Raw genomic sequence first — 26,592 nt, forward strand, 5'->3', positions numbered from 1 at the left:
TGATAAGACCAACCTCCTATCCAAGGTGAGTTAAAAAAAAATCAGTTAAACTGAATTAATCCGAATTTGAAAATTTATTTATTTATTTTTTTTTAAAAAAAAACGATTACTGATTAGATTTCGATTTTTTTTAAAAAATAAAAATTTGGTTAAATCAAATAAATAAATCTTAAAATCTATATTGAACCAAATAAATCCCAAAGCAATATAAATCCCTAATTTGGTTCCTTCTCTCCTCCACGCTTCTGCGCATCCGAGGATCTCGTCACTCTTCGCCGACTCCTTAGCTTCTGCCCCGGCCTCGACGCCCTCCCCCTCTGCGGCTTCGACAACTCAGGCTCTCGCCGTCGGCTCCTCTTGCCCGACTCCGGACGCAATGGCAGGTGGGACACCCGCTCTCGCCGTCAGCTCCGCAAGTAGCGCCTTATGCTTCGTTTTCGGTTTTACTTCTACTATTCCTTTTTTTTGTTCTTTTTCTTTTCCCCTCTGATTCCCTTTTGTTCTACTTCTATTCTTTTTTTCCCCTTTCCTTTTGGTTCCCTTTCGTTTTCTGCTGCAGTTTGCTTCCACAATGAGCAAGAGGAAGGATCAATATTGATTTTTAGAAAGTTAAAATGATATTTGATCGGTTTATTCGGTTTTTGCCCTAAAATTCGGTCTTTCGATTATCACGAACCCATCCGCCGCCAGTCTGCCCGACTCCGTGCGCCGGCGACCTTCCCTCTTGCTGCAACCCCCGAACAAGAGATCACGCTGCTCCCGCTTCAGAGGTAGCTTTCCTCTCTCTCTCTCTCTCTCTGTGTCTGTTAACGTGCGTTGACAGTACCCGTGCTCGTGGGGCACGCCGTGAAGGCCTTCTGCATCTCTTCTCTGCATCTCTTCTTGTGATTCAGCTGTAGCCTATACCATTAGCCGGGTACCTGCAGCAAAGCACATTTCCTTGAACCCTAGTTTGAAAATCTAGACCTTCAATTGCCGATTTCCGTCGCCGCCTCCTACTCCTGCCGTGGGTGAATTCAGTTTTATTTTAACTCGTTTTCTCTTTGTATTTGCGTATTTGTGTGATGAACGCAGTGTCCATTACTAATTTATTTTATTATAATTTGATCTAATTTTATTTACTTTGGTTTTTTTAAATAATAGGGCCTATCTAGATGAACTTTCTGAGGGAGGAGATAAATTGTTCGATCTAACCATGCAAGCAGGAGCAATGAGTGAACACGAGAAAAAGAAATATAAGAAGAAAAAGCAACCGGAAGATAACGGGATGATGGATGGCACGAGCAGCAGTATTTTGGAAGAGCGTTCAGGCTCCTCCTTGGTGGAAAATCAAGTAGCATTGAAGAAGCATAAGAAGAAGAAAACTAAGAATCTCATGAGTGAGGGAGGTCGAGGGGTTTCTAATGGTAAATTTGAGACAGATGGGGAAATGGATGTGGAAGAGGCAGAAATAGAACAACATGGTAGTCAAGATGGCAAGAAGAAGAGAAGGAAAGCTAGAGATGGTGATGGTGGAGGCAGTGAGGCATCAAAAGGAGAGGAATATAGGAAGAGGAAGCAGGGAGATGATGGTTTAGTGATCCTGACGGTTGATACCAATATGAAAAAGAGAAGGAAAGATAGAGATGGTGATAGAGGAGGCAGTGAGGCACCAAAGGCAGAGGAAAATTGGAAGAGGAAGCAGAGAGATGGTGATTTAGTCAACTTGACTGTTGATACCAATATTAAAAAGAGAAAGAAGGATAATGTATTGCAAGTCAGTGCCCTTTCTACAGGGCCTACTGCTGGTGAAGTTTCTGGGGATAAAAACAGAGAAGGTGGCAAGGTTGCTGCTGCTGATAGCAATATTGTTTGTGACAGTGGTAGAGACAAGATGGAAAATGTCAAGGTAAGAAGGAAAAAGAATGACAAGAAACTTGAGAATCCTCTCATGCTTGAAATCCGTGATGCTGAAAGAGCAATGGCCGCAGAAAATGAAGTCTCAACAAACCATGATAAGCTTCATATTTCAGTGGATAAAGCAAAAATGAAAGTGAAAAAGGCACATGATACCTGTGAATTTAAAGTGGATTCGCATGAGACATGTACAAATGGAAACCAATCATTGGGCATGGAAGTTTGGAAGGAAGCACAAGAAATCAGTGAAATGCCATCTGCAACAACAATACTTAACAGGAAGAGAAAGAAGAGCAAGAAGGATGAAAATTCAGAGAATCAAGAAGCAGAAAAAGATTCCGAAAACATACTGAAGGACAAGGACAAGCAAAGAAAACCCATTCAAGCTGCAGAAGTTGAAGGAAATAAGGAGACATCAAGTGTGAGGAAGGAGAAGGCAACAGACGACTCAGAGGTCTGTAGCTCAAAGAACAAGAAGTGCTTTAAAAATGGTTCAGATGTATCTTCCCTAAAGAAAAAGAAAGTAAGTTTTTCAAGTGAAGTTGAGGTGTTTCCCTATGGGATTGGTTCTCACAATGAAGAAAATGAAGAAAATGCTGAAATGCCTATAATCCAAGGCAAACGCTTCACTAAAGAAGAAGACCAGAAGATACTCGAAGCAATAGATGACTACATTAAGGTTAGTTTATCAACTATTCTACAAAAAAAAGTTTGAATTGGTAATTGCTATTTCCTTGATGGTTCACAATAGGTGTCGTTATATGGAAGATATATTGGAAGGATTCAGTCATGGTTTAAAGTGCCGAGTTGAGACAGTCGAAACGTGCAAAACATCTCGTTCCGCCGAGCGACCGACACCGGCACGACCCTGACACCGGACCCACAACAACTGCGACATGTTGCGTGACTCCGTGGCCATAGCAGAGGGGTTGCTCTATCTCGTAACAGCAATGGAGAGGTCGCATAACCCTTTTGCTGCCGTTGCGGAGGCGTCGCGCAACCCTGCGGCCACTGCGTAGGGGTCACACGACCACCGCGGTCGCACCGGAGGAGTCACGCGATCCTCACGGCCATGGCTGAGGGGTCACACAACCCCGCGACAGCGCCGAAGTCGAGCCAACACGCGAGTGGTGTCGAATTTCGGATTTTTTTAATTAAACTTAGGTTAATTATTTTAATTAACTCGATGGAGATAATCTAAAGAGACTTTATTAAACCCTAATAAAATTATCTAATTAATTTTATATTACATTTATTTTAATTTAAAAATTATAATAAAATTTTTATTTATTTATTTATCTATTTTCATATCTTTTCGTTTTTTAAAAAATTATTTTTTATATTGTTTATTTTGTTTATGTTTTAAATATTTATGTTAAATATTTTATTTTTTAATTAATATATTTTATATTTAAAAAATACCGAAACTATATTAGCACGGCACGATACGGTACCGAAACCGTATCGTTCCGGTCTAGGATCGAAACCTTGGCACGAGTCAAAATTTTAAAACTTGGATTCAGTTTTAGAAGGATGGACTGGAAACACAAATTGGAAAAAGGAAATGAAGAGATAGTCTTTTCCTTTTCTCAATACTAGGTCAAAGATAGATTGTGGAAACAAAAACTAATAGTCAAATTTTATTTCTAATTTTCACTCTCTCACTTTTCCTTTATATTAAATATTAAAAATAAAACAAGTTAGAAATCCATTTTGTTCATCTTTCCAATGTATGTAATTCTTTTTATCTTCTTATTCGTATTGAAAATTTTATTTTATTTTCCCTTTCTCATTGTCCCCTCGGATGGGTCTAGTGGCTAGTGCATGAGGTGTTACCACCATGAGATCTAGGGTTCGAATCTCGGCAAAGCCGAGGTAAATGTCTCCCTTATGTACTAGTCACTATTCCAAAAGTTAGTAGTCGCCCGTGATTTACCTCCTCCGTGTTGGCCCTGGGACGGGTTGGCGGGGGCGCTGGGGCGAGCGTATTCGTCTTTTACCACCACATTGAAAGTATGTTGTAGATTTATGTTTTTCTTATTGTCTAAATATATGCTCGGCTTCAATGCCATGCCTTATTGCCATCTGTATGCAAGAATGTTCTACTTTCTTGAATCTGGATAACATGCCATCTTGATAGTAAATTTACTCTTCCTTGATACTGCATGTCAACATATCCTATGATGATTATTAAATTTTCAAATTGTTAGGAAAAATGAAAAGGCAATGAAATTTGATGATGAGATGTATTCTTGTCACACATAAGTACCACGAAAGGTCACGATATTGCCACGTCTTTTTTAGCCACTTTCATGGAACTTGCAGATGATATTTTCATGGAACTTGCAGATGATATGCGCAGGCTATAAGGATATTTATTTAATTATACTGGTTATGCCCTTTAAGGCATACACTTTGAATTATAGTTATTTAGAATAAACCAGTCTAGCCCAGTCAAGATGGAATTGCTGGGGACCAGAATTGTTTTTGGTTTGCTGCAGTTTTTAAAAAAAAACCCACTTTATTCAACTGACCCACAAAATTGCAATAAAAATAGAACTAGTCCATTGGTTAAATCAATATTTTATTATTATCATGATTATCTTAGGCACAAAAGCCTATATTGGCACAATTTATTTCATTATTATGTCTCTTGGGAATAAAAGCCTATATATAGACATAATTATAAGACATTCAAGTTTGTCATGATTATGAATCAAATTATATTTTGGCTTCCCTGGACTATTCCCTTTTCACTTTTTCTCTCATGCGGTGGTTGCCCTGTGAATCATGGGTCCTTGCACTGTATCAAATGATGATTGAGGATATCAATTGGTGATCAGGCTGTCACTGTACTGTTACCAATCTGTGTGTACTGTTTGGGACATGGATTCATATTGGCTGCCAACACTCAAACACTCGAGTGGGACGAAGCATGAGTAGAAGAGGATGAGCAAGGTAGAAAAAATTGAAAGTAGGACTGGGCAACTGAGGGGCAAAACCCAGAAAATTGGAGGGAAAAATGAAGAAAATCAATAAGATAAGTGCAAAACAATTGAAAGGCATAAACAAATTGTGTAGAATAAAAAAGAATGGATAAAGGATAAAGAAAGGGTGAAGAAAGGATAATGCATAAGATAAAAATAAAGGGGAGAGGAGGGAACAAGCAAAGCGGAGACAGGTATAAGCAAATTGGGTAAACTGAAATTCTGGATATTTATTATTTTTTACTTGTACTTGACTCCTCTATGTTGTGGCAATTAGTCAGGCTTGTATGTAGGCATACATGGTATGGTACAATATTGTTTGTGTTAGACCATGGTTGAAATGCTTTTTCTGTTGTAAACTCTGAAGTTGCATCTTTCACAGGAAGATGGCAAAAATCCTTTAGCACGTCCATGTCAGATGCAACACGAAATTTGAAACAAAAATTTATAGTTGCTTATTGGAGTTAGATTAATCTAGTTTTTAGTTCTTGATGTCAGATGATCATTCCATGTTTCAAATCTAACGCAGTACATCATTAACTTTTACTCACTCTCATTTTTTTTTCTCTTCTCCTTCTGCCTAATGCAACATGTGACGTTTTTTTCTTTCAGGCACATCAGTTAGGGGCGGAGGGTATGCATATGATTCTCCACTGTCGAGACTATCCAGAAGTCAAAAATTGTTGGAGGGTAATTGGTAGGCATCATTTTCATAAATTTATTCTGAACTTGCATATTTATTAGTCAAGTTTTATTGAAAAATATTACTTATTTTTATTGAAAGTTATATCATCTCCATTCTAAATATTTGTAGCTTGATTTTGTTGCATATTCATAAAATTTTTCATCTGTGTACTATTTTTTAATAGATAATCAGAGATTCCTTTTCTTTTCATCTACTCAAAAAAACTATCTGAGCTTTACTATAACTTGTGATGAATATGTTTTTGAGATTCAAGAAGTTTGTTTGGAAATAATTAGTTATTATTTATTTGCCCACTTACATTATATCCTCATATTACGTAATACTAATAAACTTAGTTGACAACTTATGTGATGCAGGATTTAATCATATTATCATTTTAAATTATTGATATAAAGCAATTATGAATATGTTCAATAATAAAAATTGAATCAACTTTAAGAGCTTCAAAATTGATGGATATACTATTCAATAAAAAGATGTAGATAAAGATCTTCAAGGCTTTAAAAGGCATATGCATGTAGATGATATGCATTCCTATCTGCAAGATATTACATATATGGTATGCAGGAGAATATATAGAGGCAGATATAGTCTAAATTAAAATCCTTAAAAAATATCTATATTGTATAACTAAATAAAAATGACTAAATTGTACAAAAGTTCATTAATCAACTTATCCAAATCATAATTTGATGGAGAACAAAAAATATACATGTTAATTTTACAATATAAAACACAGTATATATAATATCGTGTTGCATGAAGTGAAGTTATAGCCAAATTGCTATTCAGTTTAATACTTTCACTCCCTTTCTCTCCTCTCATTCTCTATCATAAACTTCAACGATTGCAGCTTTGCACACAAGAAGAAGAACACCATAACCTTTTTGCTCCAACCGTACTTGTTCAAATGAACTATAATCTATTTGTGAGGTCTGTTGAGAGGAGTCACGCAGCTCTTCTCTTGTGGTCCGATCTCACTTTTGTTTCAAGATCAAGACTAGGTAAGCCTCCCCATAGTCATTGTTGCACGGAGTGCATTCCCATGGTGGGCCTTAGGTGCCCATCTTTGCCAACTACTAGTGGCAACGTTACGTGGTGTTTGGGTGTCACTGTCCCTCCTGCATCACTGTTGCACGCTTACCACCATAGTGGCAGTGTCACTGACAATCACAGCATCCCGATACTGGCTCTCTGTGGAGGTCATGTGAGATCAAGGAGAACACTATCAATCTCCCTCTTTTGGTGTCAACCTCTCCTTTTTTTTAAAGTAGATATTGGGGTATTAATCTATGTCTATGCAATCCTAAGAAAAGTTTCTGCTTTTATCTTTTCAAACTTCAAATTTATGGTATCTTCAGTTTGAATGGGAGTTAAAGAAGGAAGAATGTTATGGTCAAGCATCAACTACAGCATCAAGTTATCAAAGCTACCAATCTTTGTGCAAGTGCTATGTTTTATTTGTTGGATTTTACTATTTTGTGTTATAAGTTGAACATTGATATATACATATAGTGTTTTGGGATATATAGTGTTTAATTGTATTATGTTGAAGTCATATATGTGGATGTGATTATTTAGTTTTCCAATTAATAGAATTTGTCTGTTATTCTCATAGTAATAATGGATCTTGTATTAACTTGTCAGCTAACTATTTCCTCAAAATCTATTAGTTGCTTAGCTTATCCAGGTGATTAATTGCCAGGCATTATGTTACTGCAGAAGGTTGTTTGCCAAATCGACGTGGTATGGCTATATATTATCGAGCACATGTTCTACTTGAAAGGGGTAAGAGCAAGTGGGAACCAGAAGACTATGAAGCGCTTTTGAGGTAATTTACAATTTGTGTCGAATTGTTTGTCCCGTGATATATGTATCCTAGTTTTGGAATCTGCTTTTGAGCCCCCCATCAAAACAAGTCATACCGAGTGTTGGGGGTTGGTTTTGGTGTGGGTTGGTGTATCCGATAGTTGACGATGAGGAGAAGGGTGAAAAGAGCAAATAACGAAAGTTTTACTGACATGCTAAAGATTCATTCCACCTCACTTCGCCTCAATTGTCTTCAATGTGAGTTGCAAAAGCTTCACCTATTTGCATCGCCTTGATAATGGACAACCAACCATGTTGCTTCCCCTCAATAGTCTTCAATGTAAGTTGCAAAAGCTTTCCTGACTCATGTTACCTTGATCATGGATGATCGACCATGTTATCTCCTCCTCAATTGTCTTCAAAATGCTTCACCGACTTGCGTTGCCTCAATCAAGTCAGGAAAACACTTTGGCAAGTGGAAGAGAAGGGGGAAGAGTAGATAGTGGAAGCTTCGTAGATGTGCTGGAGTTTTGTTTTACCTCACCTTAATTACATTGATGTGAACTGTAGAATCTTTGCCAACTCATGTTGCCTCGAGAGTTGTTAAAACACTTGGACATTGAGGAGGAGCTCTTGATTAAGAGCTTTTCACAGAAGATGGGGACAAAGGATGAGGGATTGTGAGGCTCATGGCTTTTCACAACAATGGGAACCACTAAGTTCTACTTGTCCGCTTAGGTATCAGAGTTTTTCAGAACTTCTCAACAGATGGAATGAAGAATTTTACCCATGCCAATCAATATCGCTTGAGATTTTAATCACTGATATGTACTATTTGAAGCATATGGTTCACATAACTTTCCTTATTGACTATCCGTGAACAACAATATGAACTATAAATTGAATTCATCCAATGTTTTAGGTTCCCTGCAAAAGCAAAATCTAGGTTGTGTTATTATTTGGAGAGCTGGGTAACTGTTTTTATCTTTGCAAAGAAGTTGATTTAACTTGATTTGTGAGAGCGTTGCAAAATCTAAATACAGTAAAATCTGCATACCTATTAGGCTTTCATAAGTTATCATGGTTACAATGATTTTTGGGATAATTTAAGTGTTTGACAATGGAGATGCCTGTTGGTTGGTCTAGGTTGTCAAGTTGACTTGCACCATATGTTTAAAGTGTAATACATTAATGATTAAATGAATTGGTAGAATTCATCCCACTCGAAGTTGAATTTGGGGATAATTTAAGTGTTTGACAATGTAGATGCTGATGCATGTTGGTTGGTCTAGGTTTCATGTTGGACATGTGTTTTGTGTGTTAAGTGTTATGCATAAATGATTAAATGAATTGGTAGAATTCTTCCTTCTGAAAGATGAATTTTGTGATAATTTGTGTGACAATGTTGATGCATGTTGGTTGGTCCAGGTTGTTAAGTTGGACATGTTTCATATGTTCAAGCGTCATACATAAATGATTAAATGAATTGGTAGAATTCATCCTACTCAAAAATGATTTTCGTGATAATTTAAGTTTTTGACAATGAAGATGCATGTTGGTTGGTCTAGATTGTCAAAAGTTGGACATGCATCATATGTTTTAAGTGTCATTCACAAATGGTTAAATGAATTGGTAGAATTCATCCTTCTCAAAGATGAAGCAAGTGATTGTTCTTGCGGGCAAACCGTTTAATCAAGTTTGTGATATAGCATTCTTCTTTATTCTTAGCCTTGGTTTATAGTATCTGACTTCTTTTTGTTGACTAAATTTATGGTTTATGGTGTTGTATGTTACAGCTTTTTTGTTACTTATACATCAGATAAACACCATTACTGGAATGAGTTGCTTGTTTTCAGAATTTTATCATATGAACTGATTACTCCTAGATATAAATGTGGAAATGATTATCTTCTTTTGATTGGCATCCTGGTCTAATCTGGAATAAAGAAAAGCGGTTGATCTGCTATTTACCATGCTTTGCCAAGTTGTGGATATTATAAATTGTTGATACTGCATATTTGCAAGGCACTGCCAATACACAATTTGTTCCATGTGATAACAAATTCTCTGACCATATTGATGGCATTATTGGTACCATGTCAATTTTTGTTTTACCATTTTCTGTTTATGCATGTAGTTTGTACTCAAAATATGGGCCAAAATGGAAAAAAATTGCACACGAACTTGGGAGACATCGGGTACATGTTAAAGATACTTGGCGAAGTATCAGATCACCACACTATAGAAAAGGTTTGCTTTCTATTATCACTGATTTCTGGACACTTACTGCTTTATATAGCATTTGGAAGATGATGTTTGGAACCCTTGTTTCTATTCAACTCCTAAGCTGAATTCTAACTTGTTTTTTACTCATCACTCCATTTTAATTTTCTGTTTCTTTAAATGTGAAATTACTAAAATTGTATGCTTGTTTAGTGTATCATTCGGTGTAGATGCTTGTGTACATATATGGATACTTGCATGTGATTAAAAAACTTAAACTGCTCAGGCCTTGAACAACAACAACAACCAAACCTTTATCCAACAAGTGAGATTGGTTATATGGATCCTCTTACATCATCGGACTCGATCTCCTATTTATCATCATCTAAATTTAAATGAATTGCATCGTGGTGTGTCATTACTAATCATTTCTTCTTTGGCCTCCCTCTTCCTCTATTAATATGCGTATTTGTCATGACCTTACATTGTCTAACTATGACATTTAATGAATATCTAAGTACGTGCCAATACCACCTTGAACGCATCTCTTGCAATATTCCCTCAACTTTTCCTCTTTTTTCTTTCTCATTTTCATTCAAGTAACCAAAAGAAGAAAAAAAAGCTTCACTCCTATCTTTCTCTATTTCTGCCATCACTTATGCTTTGCATTCAGCTAAAAACAGCCTCAATCTATAAAGAAACAGAAATGAATTAATGTTATGCACTTAACTAGTTTCTTGTCCTAGTTGCTTTTCATAGATTGTGTTGGCTAACGCTCTATGATATAATCTGTTTGTATGCTATATTTGTTCATTTATGAAGGGGAGCCTTGGCGCAACGGTAAAGTTGTTGCTATGTGACCAAAAGGTCACGGGTTCGAATCGTGGAAACACGCTCTTGCAAAAAGCAGGATAAGGCTGCGTATAATGGATCCTTCTCCGGGATCCCGCATGGCGGGAGCTTCGTGTACCGGGCTCTTTTTTTTTTTTATTTGTTCATTTCATATAAAGAATAAGATCTTGACGAATCCAACCAATTTGTTGCTTATCTTGGTACAGGAACCTGGTCACAGGAAGAATATCAGACTCTATTTGATCTAGTAAACATGGATTTACGATTGAAAGTTTTTGAAGAGAAAAGTGCTAAGAATTACATGGTTGGCTCCCATTCATTACCCACATTTGCTGTTGTTTCTGTTTCCAAGGATACTATGTTTCTCGCTTGTTGTTCATGTGTTTTTAAATATTTAGTTATCTATCGCCATTTAATTAAAGAAATTTCTATGTTATTTTTTCCAATCTTAATGATCCATTTTCTTTTTGGTAGCTTAGAGACAATATATCTTGGGGTGTAATCAGTCAGAAGTTGGTTACACGATTTCCTGGTTCTTGCTGTCTGAAGTGGTTGGTAATTTCTTAATTAGTTTGATATTCTTTGGTTACTTTCTTAGACAAGTGATGCTGATATTTTTATTATTGCATTCTTACTTTTACTAATTTTAGTGACATACCAAATCTGTATCAATAATCATCAGGTACTGTGATATTCATCAGTCAGATTCTAAGTCTGCTCATCAGTCCCATTAGCCTATCTAACCAGCATCTGGTGTTGCACTGTGTACTGCTGGTCGCCATTTTTTAGAATATAGGATCACAGTTTTAGAAAGCTTTTTCTTGTGTGCCCACAAGTAATCTAGCACTTAACAAAATACATCTTATGTTCTTTTCAATCACTGAGAAGCAACATCAATGAGGCCTTTGCAAAAAGTATGATTTACGAATGCATTATCTATGAAATGCTGTGTGAACAGTAGTAACACAAGTGCATGCTTCATAAAAGTCATGTGAGTTCACAACAACTTTTTGCTATGATATGATTAGACAACAATGTACCAATCTTGTTTTCTATTATTGCAACTAACAACAAGTGCAACATGATAATCTCTACTTGCGACAAGTGCAACAACAATAAGTCTAAAGTTGAGTTACTTTTGAGTTGAATCCAAGCTTAGTGAAAGGATGAAGAAATAAAAGAGTTATAGAAGAGGTATTTTCATCAACCTTTTAATCAAGCTTTAGGTGGCCAACTTAGGTTAGGAATTAAGTAGGCCACAAGAGTATAAAATATTAAATTTTTATTGAAAAATTTAAATTTCAAAAGTAGAGCATACATTAAATGTGATGTCAAATGGAAAAGTGGTTGGACCGAATAATATTTCAATAGAGATATAGAAGGGTGTAGGGAGTAGGGTATGGAATGACTTACAAAGTCATTCATCTTAATATTGAAAATAAAGAAAATACTTGATAAGTGGAGGATAAATACTTTATTCCCTGTATAAAAATCAAGAAAATGTACAAAATTGTGTGAATTGTAGGGTCATTAAACTAATGAATCATATTATGAAGTTTTGGTAAAGAGTAATTAAAAAAAATTAAGAAAGGTGACCAAGATGACCAAAAATCAATCTGGATTCATATTTGAAAGATGGACAATAGGAGCTATTCATGAAAGTAAAAGGTCTTATTAGAGTAACGAAAGAATATATAAAATTTAAATTTAATAGTATTAGACATAGTAAATCAATTGTTAAGAAATGACAAGGCACTTGTAACGGGGAGTTTTAAGTATATAGGATACTTTTTGCAAAAGGATAGAGGAATTGATAGAGATGTTTTACATATGACACAAGTAGAATCGTTGAAATGGAGGAGGGTGTTAGGTGTGCTTTGTGTTATAAGGTACCTCTAAAGTATAAAGGAAAGTTTTATAAAATGGTGGTTAGATTTGTATATTATCTGAAGCTAAATGTTAGGTTATGAATTGAGCACACGAGTAGAAGATGAGAGTTATAGATATGAGGATGTAAAGGTTAACATGATAAAAGATGAGAATATTATAAAGAAAGTCGGAGTTGCGACTATTAAGAAAAAACTACGAGAGATGTGTTAAACATGATATGAACATGCACTTCGACAACTAATAAATGCTCCAATTAGGAGATGTGAGACCAATAAGTATGCATATTAATCGAGGAAGAGAGAGACCAAAGAAGACTTAGTTAGCAATTATAAAATATGATAAAATTCATTAAAATATAGATGAGGTTATAATAGAGTATCGAGTCCAATGGCGTAGATGTCTCTCCTATATCAATGTTATCTTTCTAATATTTAAGAGAAGCAAAAATTTTATTTTCCAATTTAATGTTTCTCATCTTTGAAGGGGAACTTTAGCGCAACGGTAAAGTTGTTGCCATGTGACCTTGAGGTTATGGGTTCGAATTGCGGAAATAACCTTTTGCAAAAATGCAACGTAAGGCTACATACAATTGACCCAATGTGGTCTGCCCCTTCCCTAGGATCCCACATTGGCGGGAGTTTCATGTACCAGATTCTCCCTTTTAATGTTTCTCTTCTTTACTTTGATATTTATCAATTGTGTCATGCTTCCCTTGTAGGTATCAACAATTAGTATCTCCTTTGGTCAAGAGAGAAATATGGAATGACAGGGATGACTACCTTTTGGTGGATGCGTAAGACAATTTTGATCTATTGTTGTTGACATTGTAATTTTTTTGGATAGTTTATTAGCAGCCAAACTGGAATCTGGTTCTTTTATTTGTCTATTTGTTGAATGTCAAATGCTAATTACTCTACCCTAGTTGTTTGTTCCTATTCTAGCATCATCTTCTCATTTCTGATTCAGTGCAAGTATTTCACATCCTAACTGCAGCCTGTTAAAATCACATGGAGATTCTCAGCAGTCAGCATCTTATGTTTTTCTTTTCTTGCTATCACCTTCCTTTGGCTACTCTATGAAGTCATTCTTGAGCAGTCAACCTTGAATGTATAAATTTGTTCCTCAGTATCTGAATAAGAATTTCCAAAATTTCAGTGACTAAATATAACCATATTAATTAACCAACATGCGAGAGAGCACAAGCAGTAAAAGTGTTTTTTCCTAGTATAAGATAATCAGCATTGGGATTTATAGTTTGGTAGGCAGTGAACTATCTAGCCTTATTCAAAATAGGTGTTGAATATGACTAGATCTTTGATTTAGAATGTAAGAAAATAGAAGGCATCATATCACTTTTTATTAATCATGTATTGTATGCTAAGTTCTTGTCAATAGTTTAAAGACAAATGTAGAATCCAACCTAATTTATGTGTTCTACTGTTATAGTTGTAAACAAAAAAAAAAAAAGATGTTATAAACAATGGAGCAAGAAAAATATGAGAAAAGGAATATAGAAAACTATTTTTTTTAAATCATTAAGTTAATGAGAACTTAAAATTCTGAAGAATGAACTTTGAAGGTGATCTTGGAATTGCATGAGATAAAACTTAGCTGTTTGGTATTATGGGCTCAATCCTAATAACATCTCTCCGTTTCTGGAGATACACAATTGGAATGATGTGTTATTTCTTGCTTATCCGTAGCAAAGTATTATGTTACTCGCCCAAGCGTGAACATGTGTTGGTATTGGACCAAGATTTTAAGCATGCTTGGATCTTGATCTGGAAAAGTTCTGCTACAGAAAAATCATTAATTTTGGCATTAAGAATCAGCAAAAAAAAATTGTTGAGACATAAATCATTGCAGTATCACACCCAAGTGTTAGTGATACATTGTTTAATATTGGAATCATCAAATTAAGTATTATCTCCACCTCAACATTCTTGAGTGTCAATGTTTTGTGAGGTCTTGGTAAACATTTTTTATTCAAGAGATGCTGCTTCAAATCAGTAGAATCTTTGATTTGTTTGTTTTGCATTTTTGTAGCAGTTTTATCATCCCGTAGGTTTCATTTCCTCTCTATTCTCAATTTCTACGTACCAAAATCGATTAATACGAGCCTAATATATAGGTGGTCTTGAATCTTGTCTTCCATTAGTTGCTGATGTTACATTTTACGTGAAACTGCTAAAGTTATCCAGATATGCATTGTCATGATTGTCAACATGGATTTGCAGGCTAAGGAATTTAGATGCTTGCTGTTACGAGGATGTTGACTGGGACAATCTTCTTGAGCACAGGTTTGTGTGCTTTTTTTATTTCTTTAAATGTGAATCTGATTATTAGCTCTTGAAATCTCTCACTAATATTGTACATGCTCACATTGGTTATAAAAATGTATTGTTATCATCTCACATAACTTATTAAGCTATTTATCATTATAATTATTTCATATAGTAATGTAACCTTTCATTTTTCACTGACTGATGTTACTTTATTATGTTCTACGTAAAGAAGCCTTATTGTAATGCTCCATATCACACGACCAATCCTAGAATATCATATGTTTATATCTAAACAGAGTGGAGTATATGTTTGCACCATATTGACACCCTTACCTCAACCATAAGGTAGTCTTCAACCACATGAATAACTTGCTTAGGGGTTATAATTTTTGTTGCCGGGTCAGAACTTTAAGTGGTTTCCTTTTATTGGATATGTATTGATGGAAAATAGCAGTGAATTAGTTAAGATTCTTAAAGAACAATTTATATGATGTGATACATTATTTTAAGTAAGCTAGCTGCAGTATTTAAACATGAACTATGCATATTTTGCAATGATACATGAACTTATGCAAGCACTCAATTAGATCCATCCGTTAAGGAGCACTTCTGTATAATTTTTTGTATATCTAATTACTACATAGATTGTAGTTCATTATCAAATACATGAAACTTAACAAAATCACATACATGTGACAAAAGGCGATTTGCACACCCCAGTACCCCCGCCAACCCTTCCCTAGGCCAACACAACCAAAATCACATACATGAACTAAGACCAACACAAGCATGTTAGTTGGATTCTATGCTAAAGATGTACTTCAATTGCAACAATTTTGTAAATTTGTTCTTTTTATTATCATCGTGTGTCCGCTTATGCTCAAAGGATATTCAATTATGTGCTTTATTAGTTTATTATTACCTTTAATAAGTCTTATTGACCAGTTTCTTAGAGCATTTTTCCATATTATGTGACAAACCAACTCTAGAAGTATTTATCAACGATGCACGTTACATCTTTTCTAATTTTTTTTTTTTTCACTTACAGACCTGGGGCTGTTTGCCAGAGGCGATGGACTGAAATGGTACGATTTATTGGCATGAACAAGGTGAGGCCTTTTATTGAACAGGTGGAAGTGCTCTCCAAACGCTATTGCTCTGAGATGATTGAATATCGACAGTGAGTGTTCCTTCTGGGGCATGGTGTGTTTAAAGAACTGGTTTAACTGTGCTTCCGAATGGTTGACACGAAACCCTCAATTGAGGTCTTGTTTTTTTATTTGTATGGATGCAAAATAGGAACAAAAGTTTTGGAACTTGAAAAGACAAATTATAACCATGACAAAGATGTTAACGAGAGGACTGACCTATGCCTAGTTGGTTAAAAATGCTTTTGAATAGTTGCTTATTTATTTAAGTGATGTGTTGATTGACAAATTGAGGATAATTTAATCTTTTATTTATTTATTTAAAAAAGTTGATAGAATCGCATGACGAGATTTTAATATGATATTTAGATTTGACAAAAAAAATCCTTTAAATTTATGTATTTATTCTCTAGTTTGTATTTTTTTTTTTAGTAATTCTTCATCGCAGGTCTAAATGGATCAAAATTTAATTGATTTCTTAACAAAAGCATTTAATTTCTTTTAAAAAGTTTTTTTTTTTTTTTTAAAAAATGATAATCCTAGTTAATCTACTATATCTAGGATGATTGGTTTGATCTTATGAAATTTTTTCACCGGTCATTAGAATAAATCGGGAAGTGCACGTGATGATCAGTCTAGAAGTCCAGTATTTTTTGATTATGTTCAAAAATTTTTATAAATATGTTACGGTTTGTGAAAAGAATATTTGGATGATAGTTCGAATAGAATATTTGGATGATAATATTCTATCAGGATTCCGGAGACAGCTTTGTTTTAAGGATATCGATATGAAGCTTCGATGCATGCACTATATTCAGCCATGAACAAGGACATCTTTTTAAGAAGGAAAAAAAAACTAAATAGTGGATCAGCTTAAGTCAAGTTTGCGAAAAGAATACGGCCATAAATATTAAATAAAAGTACCGGTTTCATAACTTGCACAACAGCTGAGACCCGCCCAGCGTGCTTTCTTTGATCGGGTTTGCATATCAGCATTAGAAGGTAAACCTCTAACAAAATCTTTTTGATTTCCAACGGTAAATCCCTAATAAACAGGCGACGGCCGAGTAGGATGAAGGAGAGGAGGGGAACTATTGCCGTTGCAGTGAAGAAACTATAATGGTTAACAGTGGTAAGTCTTCTTAATTTTTTTCAATATTTAATAATGGAGTTTTTATTTTGACAAATTAACAAATCAATTTTTCTTAATAAAGGATGGATTAAAAAAGCTAAATTAATAGAATTGCAGCTAACATTCTCGCACAGAATTGAAGTCAGAAAAGAGAATATTTATTAAATTACAAAGTAGCTTACATAATAATTAGATGACCCTTTTACAGAACAGAATATGACTCATTTCCCTAACTTATCCTCCTAAAACAGGATTTACATTCACTTGGATTACAGGGACTAATATAAGCATAATAATTTGTCTCAAAAGCCAACTTCCAGAGAAAACTTCAAAACCTAAAAAATCCAACAAAATACATACCTGCATTAAGAACACGAGTCGGTGGCGTGCCAACGATTTGAGTCGATCTCAAAAACTTAACGACAAGGCATACTACTTGTCCAAAAGGAAATTAGCGCAATGCCTGTGCTCCTGAGAGCAGCAACATATGGGAAAGTCCTATAACAGCCGAAAAATACAAAGGGCTTTCCTGCAGAGATCATGTCGGTGTGACCCCATCTGACAATGATGAAGGCAGCAAGTACATGATGAACAATACTAATGCGATACAAAGGGTGATCATCTGGACAAAAAGGTAAAAGGAGTACTTGAGCATTTGTCTTTGCAATCTCAAGGCTTCTTCAGTCATTGCCAGGTCTTCCTCTAACTCTTCAGCTCGTTTACTAAGCATGATAGACTCGTTCTCGAAATTCTTCAGCTTGAGCATCACTTTTGACTGTTCTTCAGATTGAATGTTCTCCTCACGGAGAGCAATGTGATCTTCTGTTATGACTCTACAGCTTTCAGAATATCTTTTCATTATCAGACACAGGATTTCTGACTCAATCTTCTTTTCAAGCAGTTCTTCGAAATCTATTTCCATTTCCTTGCACTTCTCTTGGAGGAATGAGAGTTTGCAGCTAGTTATGTTCTTGTTCGGTACTCCTATGCTATTCAGGGCAGCTTCGAGCTCATTTACCTTTGATTCTTTGGCCTTGGCAACAGCCATTGCTTCTCCTAATTTCCAGTTCAGATGCTCAATCTTCTGATTTAGTTGGACAGAATCTGATTGGACCCTCACAGGGCTAGCCCCTTCCATGTTTTCATATTCACTATCATAATCGTCAAATATGTTGCCTTTCCTAAGTTGCTCAAAATTTTGGATTTCTGCACAAATATAGAAAACAGATCATCCCGCTCGGTGAACAGATTTGCTAGGAAAAAAAAGATAAATAATACCACCTTATACATCACTAAAGGTGAGAAATAATAGACTTCAGATCATGCAATCTTTTCTCACGTAACTGAGTCATCAAAAACTGAAGGTATATGTTTATGGATTAAACAATTCATACTGTTCATAGAGTACATAATCTAATGAAGTGTGTATGTGTACTTCTAAAGCACACTTTTAGTTCATTGCAATAATGAATTGGCATGTCACCGTGCTGGATAGATTGTGTCTCATTCAGAAGACTAACCATTGAGATGTCATAAGAATCCACATGAGGTTACTGTTTCTACCAGATAAATGCGGGGTATCCTGAAGGTAATGTATAGGTTAATGTCGGCCACTGGGCCACATATTTGACTTTTTCCTACCACAGATGCATACAGAGTCCATATCAGGTATATCAAATGACATCAAGCATAAGAAAAGATTCGACTTAAATAATATAACATACATATAAGCACCATGAAGGGGAGCCTTGGCGCAACGGTAAAATTGTTGCCATGTGACCAAAAGATCACGGGTTTGAATCCTGGAAACAGCCTCTTGCAAAAAAACAGGGTAAGGCTGCGTACAATGGATCCTTCCCCGGGACCCCGCATGGAGGGAGCTTCGTGTACCGGGCTGCCCTTTTTTTTTTTTTTTTTTGACATATAAGCACCATAAAATCCCAGACACAAAGTACACTCAGAATCAATAATCATCAAACTCTTAGATGAAATCAGTAACTAGATGGATGATTGAGATGCTCGAGCACAATCCATGGTTATATAAAAGAGATTAAGCAACAGAAACATACAAGTAAGTTTCCCATGCAAAATTTACTACAAACACTGCAAAAGCCTGGAGCAAGGATCAAAGTCATATCGGGTATAGATAACTGAAATTGCCAACAAGATATTTGCAGTTAAGTACACTAGGTTCTTGTTTAATTACAAAGAATTTGAACATCTAAATAATGAATATATAGGATAATATTAGATGAAACAGTAAGTTCCTAAGCAAATGATCAAGAAACACCTCAAAGTGCTAGTCAGGAAGGAGAAGACATAGTTGATATCCCTAATTATGTCAAAGCAAAATGAACTTAAGCTTACACATGAATAAGATGAATATTGTTTATGTTACTCATATAGGGTAGAAGTATCTTGCACAAGTATTAATATTTCTAAAAAATTTACACTTGAGATTGAGAGCTAGGTGTTGACTCAATGTGTCAATAATGACAGAGTGTTCATGTTTGACATGAGTACAACGATAGTAGTTCGATAGTCTAAGTATATGAGAGAATGTCAACGAAGAGAAGAGGCTTAGGCAGTAAAATAAGTATGAATTTTTGACAGCTGCATTTGTGAATGCCAACAGTAGCTAAAGCCCAACTATTATATGGTTATGTCGAGTATTGACATCTTAAAGGTCAGAACAGCGATTTGAAAAAAAGGTAAAATAAGCAGTATTGAACATAGCTGCAAAGACATGATATAAGGCATACCTTTTTCTAGTGCTTCTTTTGTTGTTTGAAGAGAATCAATTGACTCAAGAAAAAAGGGATCAAGATCTGGCCCTTGTTGGCTACTCTCACATTTAGTATCATTCACTTTCCCAGACAGATCGCCATCTAGATATCCCCTTGACAGATCTCTGAGTTGATATGATCTAACTTCTTCACTTGGCCAAGCAGCAACATTCTGATCACCGTTATTATTTATAGATTTCTCGCTCTGCTTACTATTGCTAGCCACACTTCCCATGTGCACAAAAGTTGCATTTGAACTTCCCAAGTCAGATTCAATGCTCGAATAGGAGTTTTCCATCTCAATTTTGACCTGGTTTTCTCTAAGTATCCTATTCCTATCAGATCTGCCTTCTTTAGCCCGTTGACCTTGTTGGAGCACAGCATGCCTGGCTCCTTTTCCACCAACAACCTTTGTTCTGCTTCTGTCACCCCAAAGTCCAATTGCTTCATAACGGAACCTCAGGGCACTTGCAGCTGTCGATGATTTACTACTTTGGTCATCACTATTCTCAGAGTCTATCCCAATATTGAAGCCAGAAGGTGTTATTAAAAAACCAAGCTCTGGACATAAAGTGGTTGGGATCGTTGGAAGGGGGGTGCTGCTTATGTTCATGGAGGCCAACGAGGCAACTGAACCTCCACCCTCATCCTCATCATCGTTCTTGTGCTTGCTGTCATTTGCTTTTGATGGTTCCGCGAATGAAAGCCTGCGCTTGTGAATCTGAGCAGAATCAGCAATGCTGGCCTCATCTTTGCTTGAATCCCTCCGAATCCTCCTCCATTTCTTCAGACCATAACCCTTAGGAGGTGCCGACTTTGACCTTGATACAGGTTCTGCATCACCACAAGGACATCCCATCAAATTCAATGTCGATTCGGCTGAAAGCTCATTCCCCACCGCATCACCATTGTCCTTCACATCCGCCTGTGTTTCAGCTGGAAAAACGCTCCTCCCCTCATGACCTCGATCTCCACCGCCCGAAGAAGCTTCCTCAAGGTCCAATACTCCATTAAATTGCACCTCGATTTCGCCCAGAGGAGCCACCTTTTCTGTGTTTTCATATTCCTGCACTCCCGGCAGCCCGCTACCCAAATCTTCCTCCGATTTCATATCAAAGACACGAGTCTCAACCCTCGACGACAACGACAACAAATGTATTTCCCCAGGCAGTGAGGAAACCGGAAGAATCCGCCGGAAGCTTCAACAAGAAGCATAGATCCCTCCTCCGCACGAAGAGGATGACAGAACAATTCCGTAGAATCCAGTAGCCCGAACAGGAAAAAGGAAATATAACACAAAACGAGCGGAAAAATTGAACCTTTGCGGGAGTCGCCGGATTGAAACTAAGATCGCAAAATGATTTACCAGAAGAGGATCGGCACGAAGGAAAAAAAAAAAAAAAAAGCGAAGTTCTCAAGATCGGTGTGCTGCCTCTGCGTGCGTTGTCAAAAGGGAGTAAAATTAGGTTAATTCGAGAATATTTCTAAGGTTGGTTTAGTTTACATCGGAACCAGATCGATACGCGCGTGGGCGGGGCCCCGATTAGCCGTTTCGGATCCCATCGTATACAATTAATTAAATCTATTAGTTATTCATGATAAACAACTAATTACGCTATGATAAGTGTTAATTGTTCGGCTATCATATGATTATAAAATCGATTAGTGCTAATCAATTAAACATTTGCAAGTAAACGTATCTTATTTGTGATTGGTGCGCTCAAAAGACGTCACGCTGAACCTCGCATTCGGTTGCGGCGATCGCTGGACTAAACCCTAACAGACCTGCTCTGGTTGTCGCCGGAGACGACGGCCGCGTTCTCCACCGCGCCTCTCCTCTTTCGGCGACCGTGACCATTAGGAGACGCGACGGCGGCTTCCCATGATTTCGGCGTGTCGTCGTCTTGCGAAGAGCGAGAGAGTCGGGTTGTTCCGTGGAGTGATTTCTACGTGCGGGCGCTCAAGGAACCCTCTTTTCGATCGGACAAGGTGGCGATTTTCTGTCGTTGAGTTTGAGTTGTCTGGTTTTTGCTTTCTCCTAGGCGATTGATGTTCTACTCGAAGCGTCTTCCTGAAATTTTCACGCGCTCTATGTTGGCTGTTACTTTGTCTATCCTTGAGGATTGATACTTTCTTGGTTCACCTTCCCTTCATCGCTGTCATTCCACTAATTGATTAGCACACAGAAAAGTTGGATGCTACTACTAACCGATGAATTTCTAAGAATCCATGACTTTACATTCTAAGCATGAATATATTTTGAAAATTTGGCTGAATGTATCTTCTGGATTAGTTTTCACTATTTTGAAAATTTGGCTGGAAGCCTATTTTTGATGCTTCAGGATACAACTCGTAAATTTGCTCAATTATCTGTTTCTATCTATTTACATCTAGCAGACCGAGAACATTAGAGCGTGACCGCTTCTATTAAGTTCTAGCAAGTGGCTTTTAGGGAAGCATTCGTAACTTTGTTTTGATTTATTTTTTTCCGTTGCAGTTACTCGTTTAAGAGATTTGACAATGGAAATTACTTGAAAGATGGAACATCATATATGCTGAACAACATATGTATTCCACATTTTTCTTTATTTGCATTTTCCGACTTGTATCGCGACAAGTCTGTGGCACCTTTGTCTCAGTGGCCAATAACTTCTTTGGTCGATCGTAACACAATTAGGTGGCAATCAGTCAGATTTAGCAGCAGTGCACTGGTGACACTTGATACAGATGGTGATGTGGCCAGATTTTCCATTGGCATACCAAATGCCAAACTAGGAGTCTCAGTAAAAAAGCCGCAGAAGAAGTGGAGAAAAGTGAAATTGGATGAGCTCAAAATATACCGCCGGAGGACGAGAAAGAAGATGGAATCACCGGACCCTGAAGTCAGGATTCGGTGCAAGCTTGAAAAGGTTCGATGCTAGATGATCCTTGTTTCCTCTTGAATGAACATGATCTCTTTATGGATCATTTCAGGCATCCTTATAGTTGACTCACTAAATTAATGTTTTTTCTTTTCCAGGCAAAAAGAAAAGAAGAGTGGCTGATCGAGAAGCTGAGTAAATATGAAATTCCAAAAGCTCCATTGCCAGTCCATGCTCCTGAAATCCTCACTGATGAAGAGAAATTTTATCTAAAACGCACAAGCGAGAAGAAGGAGAATTATGTGCCTGTCGGGAGGCGAGGCGTATTTGGTGGTGTGGTCCTAAATATGCATATGCATTGGAAGAAGCATGAGACAGTGAAAGTAGTTTGCAAGCCTTGTAGACCAGGCCAGATTCATGAATATGCCAAAGAACTCGAGAGGCTCAGCCAGGGAACGGTGATCGATATTAAGGCCAACAACAACACTATCATATTTTACAGGGGGAAGAACTATGTTCGACCTGATATAATGTCACCTCCTGATACACTTTCTAAGCCAGAGGTATTAATCTCAAATTCACTTTATTATGACAAGTAATCCTTTTCCTTCATTCGCAATGACTACGAAACCTCAAATCTTTTCTTACATCATAAAGAACCATGTGAATTGTGAACTAATACTTGTTGCCATAATGTAGACATTATTGTTTCTACTGCATTCTACATAAAGTTATCAATAATGTCATTTTACAAATTAAATCAGCACATATTCAAAAACTAGGTGAAAATTTTTACTTGCCTAATATTTTCATTTTTCATCCAAAGTGATCGTTAACTAATTCTGCTTCTTTACATTTTTTTTTTTTTTTTAAAATGTTCTACAGGCATTGGAGAAATATAGATTTGAGCAATCTCTTGAGGGCACTAGTCAAGTTATTGAAAAGCTAGAACAGGACTTAGAAGAGTACCACAAGTATGTTGCATTGCACAAGAAGAATAAAGATATCTCTACTGAAGAAACAGCCAATGAAGAATATAATGCTGACAGTGTATAAACATTATTCAACTGAATTGTTGGCTGCTTTTTTTGGAGTGGAAACTGCTGATTTGGAAGTTCAATTTAGAATTGATTAGGTGAGTCCTTCTAACTATATGAAGAAATTTATAAATCCCAACTCATTACATTTAAATATAAAATAAATCTATAATTTCTAAACTTAAATATCAAGTGTACTTCATTCACATTTGCTGAAGAATAATCAAGAGGTGATTTGACTAGCGATGCGATGTATCTAAGAGTCAAAGCAAGTGAACTTGGAAATCAAGTATTCAAATCTGCACGGTTAATTTTAAGATAGATGGTCCATCAAATAAATATAAAAAGTACAGTAGCTCCTGAGGTATCACCCTAACTTCACCAGTAATTTAATGATATACTATGAGAATTAAATCCTGATTACTTGAAAAATACAAGGTCTCATATTACTACACCAATTGAAGTGATTGTGGGGTTATCTACCAGATTTATTTATTACATCTCTAACATTTTAATATTGCTAAAATGCTCTTCAAAGTTTCTATTTTAATTTTTAAACTACTCTTCTCCCCTCTTAATAAGTGAAGAATTGCAGATGATAATCAAAAAGGGTAAAAATGTAGATGATAAATATTTTAAAACAAATATTCTCCTCTCAATAAATATTGTTAAAATGCGATTAATTCTTGAGACAATTATAGTGTATGATACGCGGAAATCTTTTTAAAAAAAATGAGAAATTGATCCAATTTAGTGCTTTCCAGCTTGTGATGCACCTTGTTTGTTTTTTGGTTTCCCTTCCACTAGTGAATGCACTAGGGAGCCCTCAAACATTCGTGAGGGACCTCCATTGACCAATTGATCGGATTCATTGGTATTTTCTGTGATGACCTATGACCTAATTTGATCTCTAGAGGAGGGAGACAAATGCAGGAAAAGGATGTGCCACCAATTGCAACCCTTCCTGCCCTACTTAAGGCACCATTTTCCTACTTCCCCAACCATTCAAGTGCTGCTAACCATGGCCTCATGTCTCATCCTCCTATGGCTACTCGCTCTTCCTCTCCACTTGGCTCGTGGAGAGGCCAAAGCTTCAGAAGTGCATACGTTTTGGGTTCGTGACTTGCTCCCCAACTCAATCTGCTCTGCTTCCCCAAAAGGTGAATTTACTTGGCACTTGAAACTGGACTCTCCTAGCGTTGCAGTCTCTACTGAATGCTATGTTTTGTAGGGAGTTCAACAAATGAGCGAATGCATGCAAAATTTGAGCCAAAAACTCAGCAGCTTATGATTCTTCATGGTTACTGAACATGATAAGTTTATAGTGATTTAATGTTATCACAGTTTCAGTCATCTTCATGATCTCGGTGAACTAATAATTACCACCTAAAAAACTCAGTAATGCAGAAAAAGAAATAGAAAAAGAAAAAAAAATAATTGAAATCGCAGTACCTGGTGATAGTTGCAGCCATTTTTTAATGTTAATGTATGTCCTGGTGATGGTGATGATTTCTCCAACTTCTGATGTGAAAGCCGCTAGTGATTCTTTATGGTCACTGAACATGATTTTAAGTTATAATTTCCGTCGAAAAAGTGAATGAGATTCATTTTTGATACCTTTGTAGTTCCTGATGCTGATCGCTCCGTGTTCTGATCTGAAAGCAGGTTATAGTTCTTCGAGGTTGCAAGTCGTCCACGGGCACGGCCCGTGCTCGCCGTTGACCGATGACCAGAAGCTGAGTCACCGTGAACTCCTGGACGGAGACCGGGAACGAGTCTTGTCGATCCAGCGACAGATGTCTGCGGCGACGGCCCCGGTTGATGTTGAAAAATTTGGCAGGGAGTCGCGGCCGGTGAATATCCCCGCGCGCACCGGCAGCTCGCTTGGCACCGGGAACTATGTCGTCACGGTGGGCTTCGGCACCCCTGGGAGAAAATTTTCGGTCATCTTCGACACCGGCAGTGATTTGTCGTGGATCCAGTGCGCGCCGTGCAACGACTGCTACGCGCAGGAGGAGCCGGTGTTCGACCCGGAGGCATCCTCTACCTACGCCGCCTTCCTATGCAACTCCACCGACTGCGGCCGGCTCTACTCCAACTCCTGCTCCACCGACAACCGGTGCCGGTACAGCGTGCAGTACGGCGACCAATCGGAGACGGAGGGCACCTTCGGCCGCGACGTGCTCACGCTGTCCCCCAGCTCCGCGCTCCCGGGCTTCCTGTTCGGGTGCGGCGAAGCCAACCGCGGCCTCTTCGGCCGAGCAGCGGGGCTCCTCGGCCTCGGCCGCGGCAGCGTCTCGCTGGCGTCGCAGGCTGCGAGGAAGTACGGCGCAGTATTCTCCTACTGCCTGCCTTCGCGATCAAGCGAGACGGGGTACCTCACGATCGGACGGGGCATTTCGTCGAACGTCTCGTACACGCGGATGAGGTCGGTGCGGGGTTTGCTCTCTTTCTACTTCGCGGATCTGGTGGCGATTAAGGTGGGGGGAAAACAGCTGTCGATCCAGAAGGCGGTGTTCCGGAGAGCGGGGACGCTGATTGACTCGGGGACCGTGATCACGCGGCTGCCACCGGCGGCGTACGCGGCGCTGAGGACGGCGTTCCGGGGGCAGATGGGGCAGTACGAGGCGGCGCCGGCGCTATCGATACTGGACACCTGCTACAACTTCACGGGGTACGACAGAGTGTCGGTGCCGACGGTGGCGCTGGTGTTCGCGAGCAGGACGGAGGTGCAGATGGCCTTCAGTGGGATACTGTACGTGGCGAGCGCGGCGCAAGCGTGTCTGGCTTTCGCCGGAAACGAGAGGGCAGAGGACGTGGCAATCGTCGGAAACATGCAGCAGAAGACATACAACGTCGTCTACGACATGGCCGGAAAGAAAATCGGATTCGGCGCCCAAGCTTGTGGGTAAAGACTATTATATCAAAACATAGTTTTGTGATTTAAACAAAAATGGTATTTGATTATTTTGAGGGGGCG

General features: G+C 37.7%; 4 protein-coding genes across 10 annotated transcripts; 3 read left to right on the forward strand and 1 right to left on the reverse strand.

The window, feature by feature from the left end:
* The first annotated feature begins 210 nt into the window (after window positions 1-210).
* On the forward strand, window positions 211-16,065 carry LOC121993180 (DNA-binding protein REB1-like). 6 transcript variants are annotated; one of them, XR_006115105.1, is made up of 10 exons: window positions 211-383; window positions 1,144-2,575; window positions 5,496-5,580; window positions 7,312-7,420; window positions 9,536-9,648; window positions 10,680-10,777; window positions 10,948-11,028; window positions 13,082-13,156; window positions 14,601-14,663; window positions 15,697-15,776. XR_006115105.1 is itself a non-coding variant. In XM_042547867.1 (10 exons), exons 2-10 carry the CDS (start codon window positions 1,196-1,198, stop codon window positions 15,830-15,832), a joined length of 2,136 nt encoding a protein of 711 aa, XP_042403801.1. In that variant the 5' UTR covers window positions 211-383; window positions 1,144-1,195; the 3' UTR covers window positions 15,833-16,065. The 6 variants fall into 6 exon arrangements, 4 of the variants coding, with proteins under 4 accessions (XP_042403801.1, XP_042403804.1, XP_042403802.1 ...); XM_042547867.1 differs by having other exon boundaries at window positions 10,948-11,024; window positions 15,697-16,065; XR_006115106.1 differs by having other exon boundaries at window positions 212-383; window positions 10,953-11,024.
* Window positions 16,066-17,064: 999 nt separating this feature from the next.
* LOC121993182 (WPP domain-interacting protein 2-like) lies at window positions 17,065-21,409 on the reverse strand. Its single transcript, XM_042547872.1, has 3 exons — window positions 19,691-21,409; window positions 17,576-18,134; window positions 17,065-17,486 (listed from the first exon to the last, which is right to left on the reverse strand). Exons 1-3 carry the CDS (start codon window positions 20,823-20,825, stop codon window positions 17,345-17,347), a joined length of 1,836 nt encoding a protein of 611 aa, XP_042403806.1. The 5' UTR covers window positions 20,826-21,409; the 3' UTR covers window positions 17,065-17,344.
* A 154-nt stretch (window positions 21,410-21,563) lies between these two features.
* LOC121993185 (uncharacterized CRM domain-containing protein At3g25440, chloroplastic-like) lies at window positions 21,564-23,724 on the forward strand. Of its 2 annotated transcripts, none has more exons than XM_042547874.1 (4): window positions 21,564-21,703; window positions 22,212-22,623; window positions 22,734-23,138; window positions 23,461-23,724. In XM_042547874.1, exons 1-4 carry the CDS (start codon window positions 21,597-21,599, stop codon window positions 23,629-23,631), a joined length of 1,095 nt encoding a protein of 364 aa, XP_042403808.1. In that variant the 5' UTR covers window positions 21,564-21,596; the 3' UTR covers window positions 23,632-23,724. The 2 variants fall into 2 exon arrangements, with proteins under 2 accessions (XP_042403808.1, XP_042403809.1); XM_042547875.1 differs by having other exon boundaries at window positions 21,569-21,703; window positions 22,392-22,623.
* Window positions 23,725-24,455: 731 nt separating this feature from the next.
* On the forward strand, window positions 24,456-26,582 carry LOC121993184 (aspartyl protease family protein At5g10770-like). Its single transcript, XM_042547873.1, has 2 exons — window positions 24,456-24,772; window positions 25,278-26,582. The coding sequence occupies exons 1-2, from the start codon at window positions 24,553-24,555 to the stop codon at window positions 26,522-26,524; spliced, it is 1,467 nt and encodes a 488-aa protein (XP_042403807.1). The 5' UTR covers window positions 24,456-24,552; the 3' UTR covers window positions 26,525-26,582.
* Window positions 26,583-26,592: the final 10 nt, after the last annotated feature.

The sequence above is a fragment of the Zingiber officinale genome, chromosome 6B, assembly GCF_018446385.1.
Source record: "Zingiber officinale cultivar Zhangliang chromosome 6B, Zo_v1.1, whole genome shotgun sequence".
NCBI lineage: Eukaryota > Viridiplantae > Streptophyta > Magnoliopsida > Zingiberales > Zingiberaceae > Zingiber > Zingiber officinale.

What these genes read in the sequence shown, in the direction of transcription:
- LOC121993185 (XM_042547874.1), top strand. Translation starts at nt 21,597, where the DNA reads ATGATTTCGGCGTGTCGTCGTCTTGCGAAGAGCGAGAGAGTCGGGTTG. An exon ending in TTCGGTGCAAGCTTGAAAAG is followed by an intron (nt 22,624 to 22,733) that starts GTTCGATGCTAG and finishes TTTCTTTTCCAG; the next exon opens with GCAAAAAGAAAAGAAGAGTG. An exon ending in ATACACTTTCTAAGCCAGAG is followed by an intron (nt 23,139 to 23,460) that starts GTATTAATCTCA and finishes AATGTTCTACAG; the next exon opens with GCATTGGAGAAATATAGATT.
- LOC121993184 (XM_042547873.1), top strand. Translation starts at nt 24,553, where the DNA reads ATGTGCCACCAATTGCAACCCTTCCTGCCCTACTTAAGGCACCATTTT. An exon ending in CTGCTCTGCTTCCCCAAAAG is followed by an intron (nt 24,773 to 25,277) that starts GTGAATTTACTT and finishes ATCTGAAAGCAG; the next exon opens with GTTATAGTTCTTCGAGGTTG.
- LOC121993180 (XM_042547867.1), top strand. Translation starts at nt 1,196, where the DNA reads ATGCAAGCAGGAGCAATGAGTGAACACGAGAAAAAGAAATATAAGAAG. An exon ending in GGTTCTTGCTGTCTGAAGTG is followed by an intron (nt 11,025 to 13,081) that starts GTTGGTAATTTC and finishes CTTCCCTTGTAG; the next exon opens with GTATCAACAATTAGTATCTC. An exon ending in GACAATCTTCTTGAGCACAG is followed by an intron (nt 14,664 to 15,696) that starts GTTTGTGTGCTT and finishes TTTCACTTACAG; the next exon opens with ACCTGGGGCTGTTTGCCAGA.
- LOC121993182 (XM_042547872.1), bottom strand. Translation starts at nt 20,825, where the DNA reads ATGAAATCGGAGGAAGATTTGGGTAGCGGGCTGCCGGGAGTGCAGGAA. An exon ending in AAAAGAAGCACTAGAAAAAG is followed by an intron (nt 18,135 to 19,690) that starts GTATGCCTTATA and finishes ATATTTGTGCAG; the next exon opens with AAATCCAAAATTTTGAGCAA. An exon ending in TTGCAAAGACAAATGCTCAA is followed by an intron (nt 17,487 to 17,575) that starts GTACTCCTTTTA and finishes CATCATTGTCAG; the next exon opens with ATGGGGTCACACCGACATGA.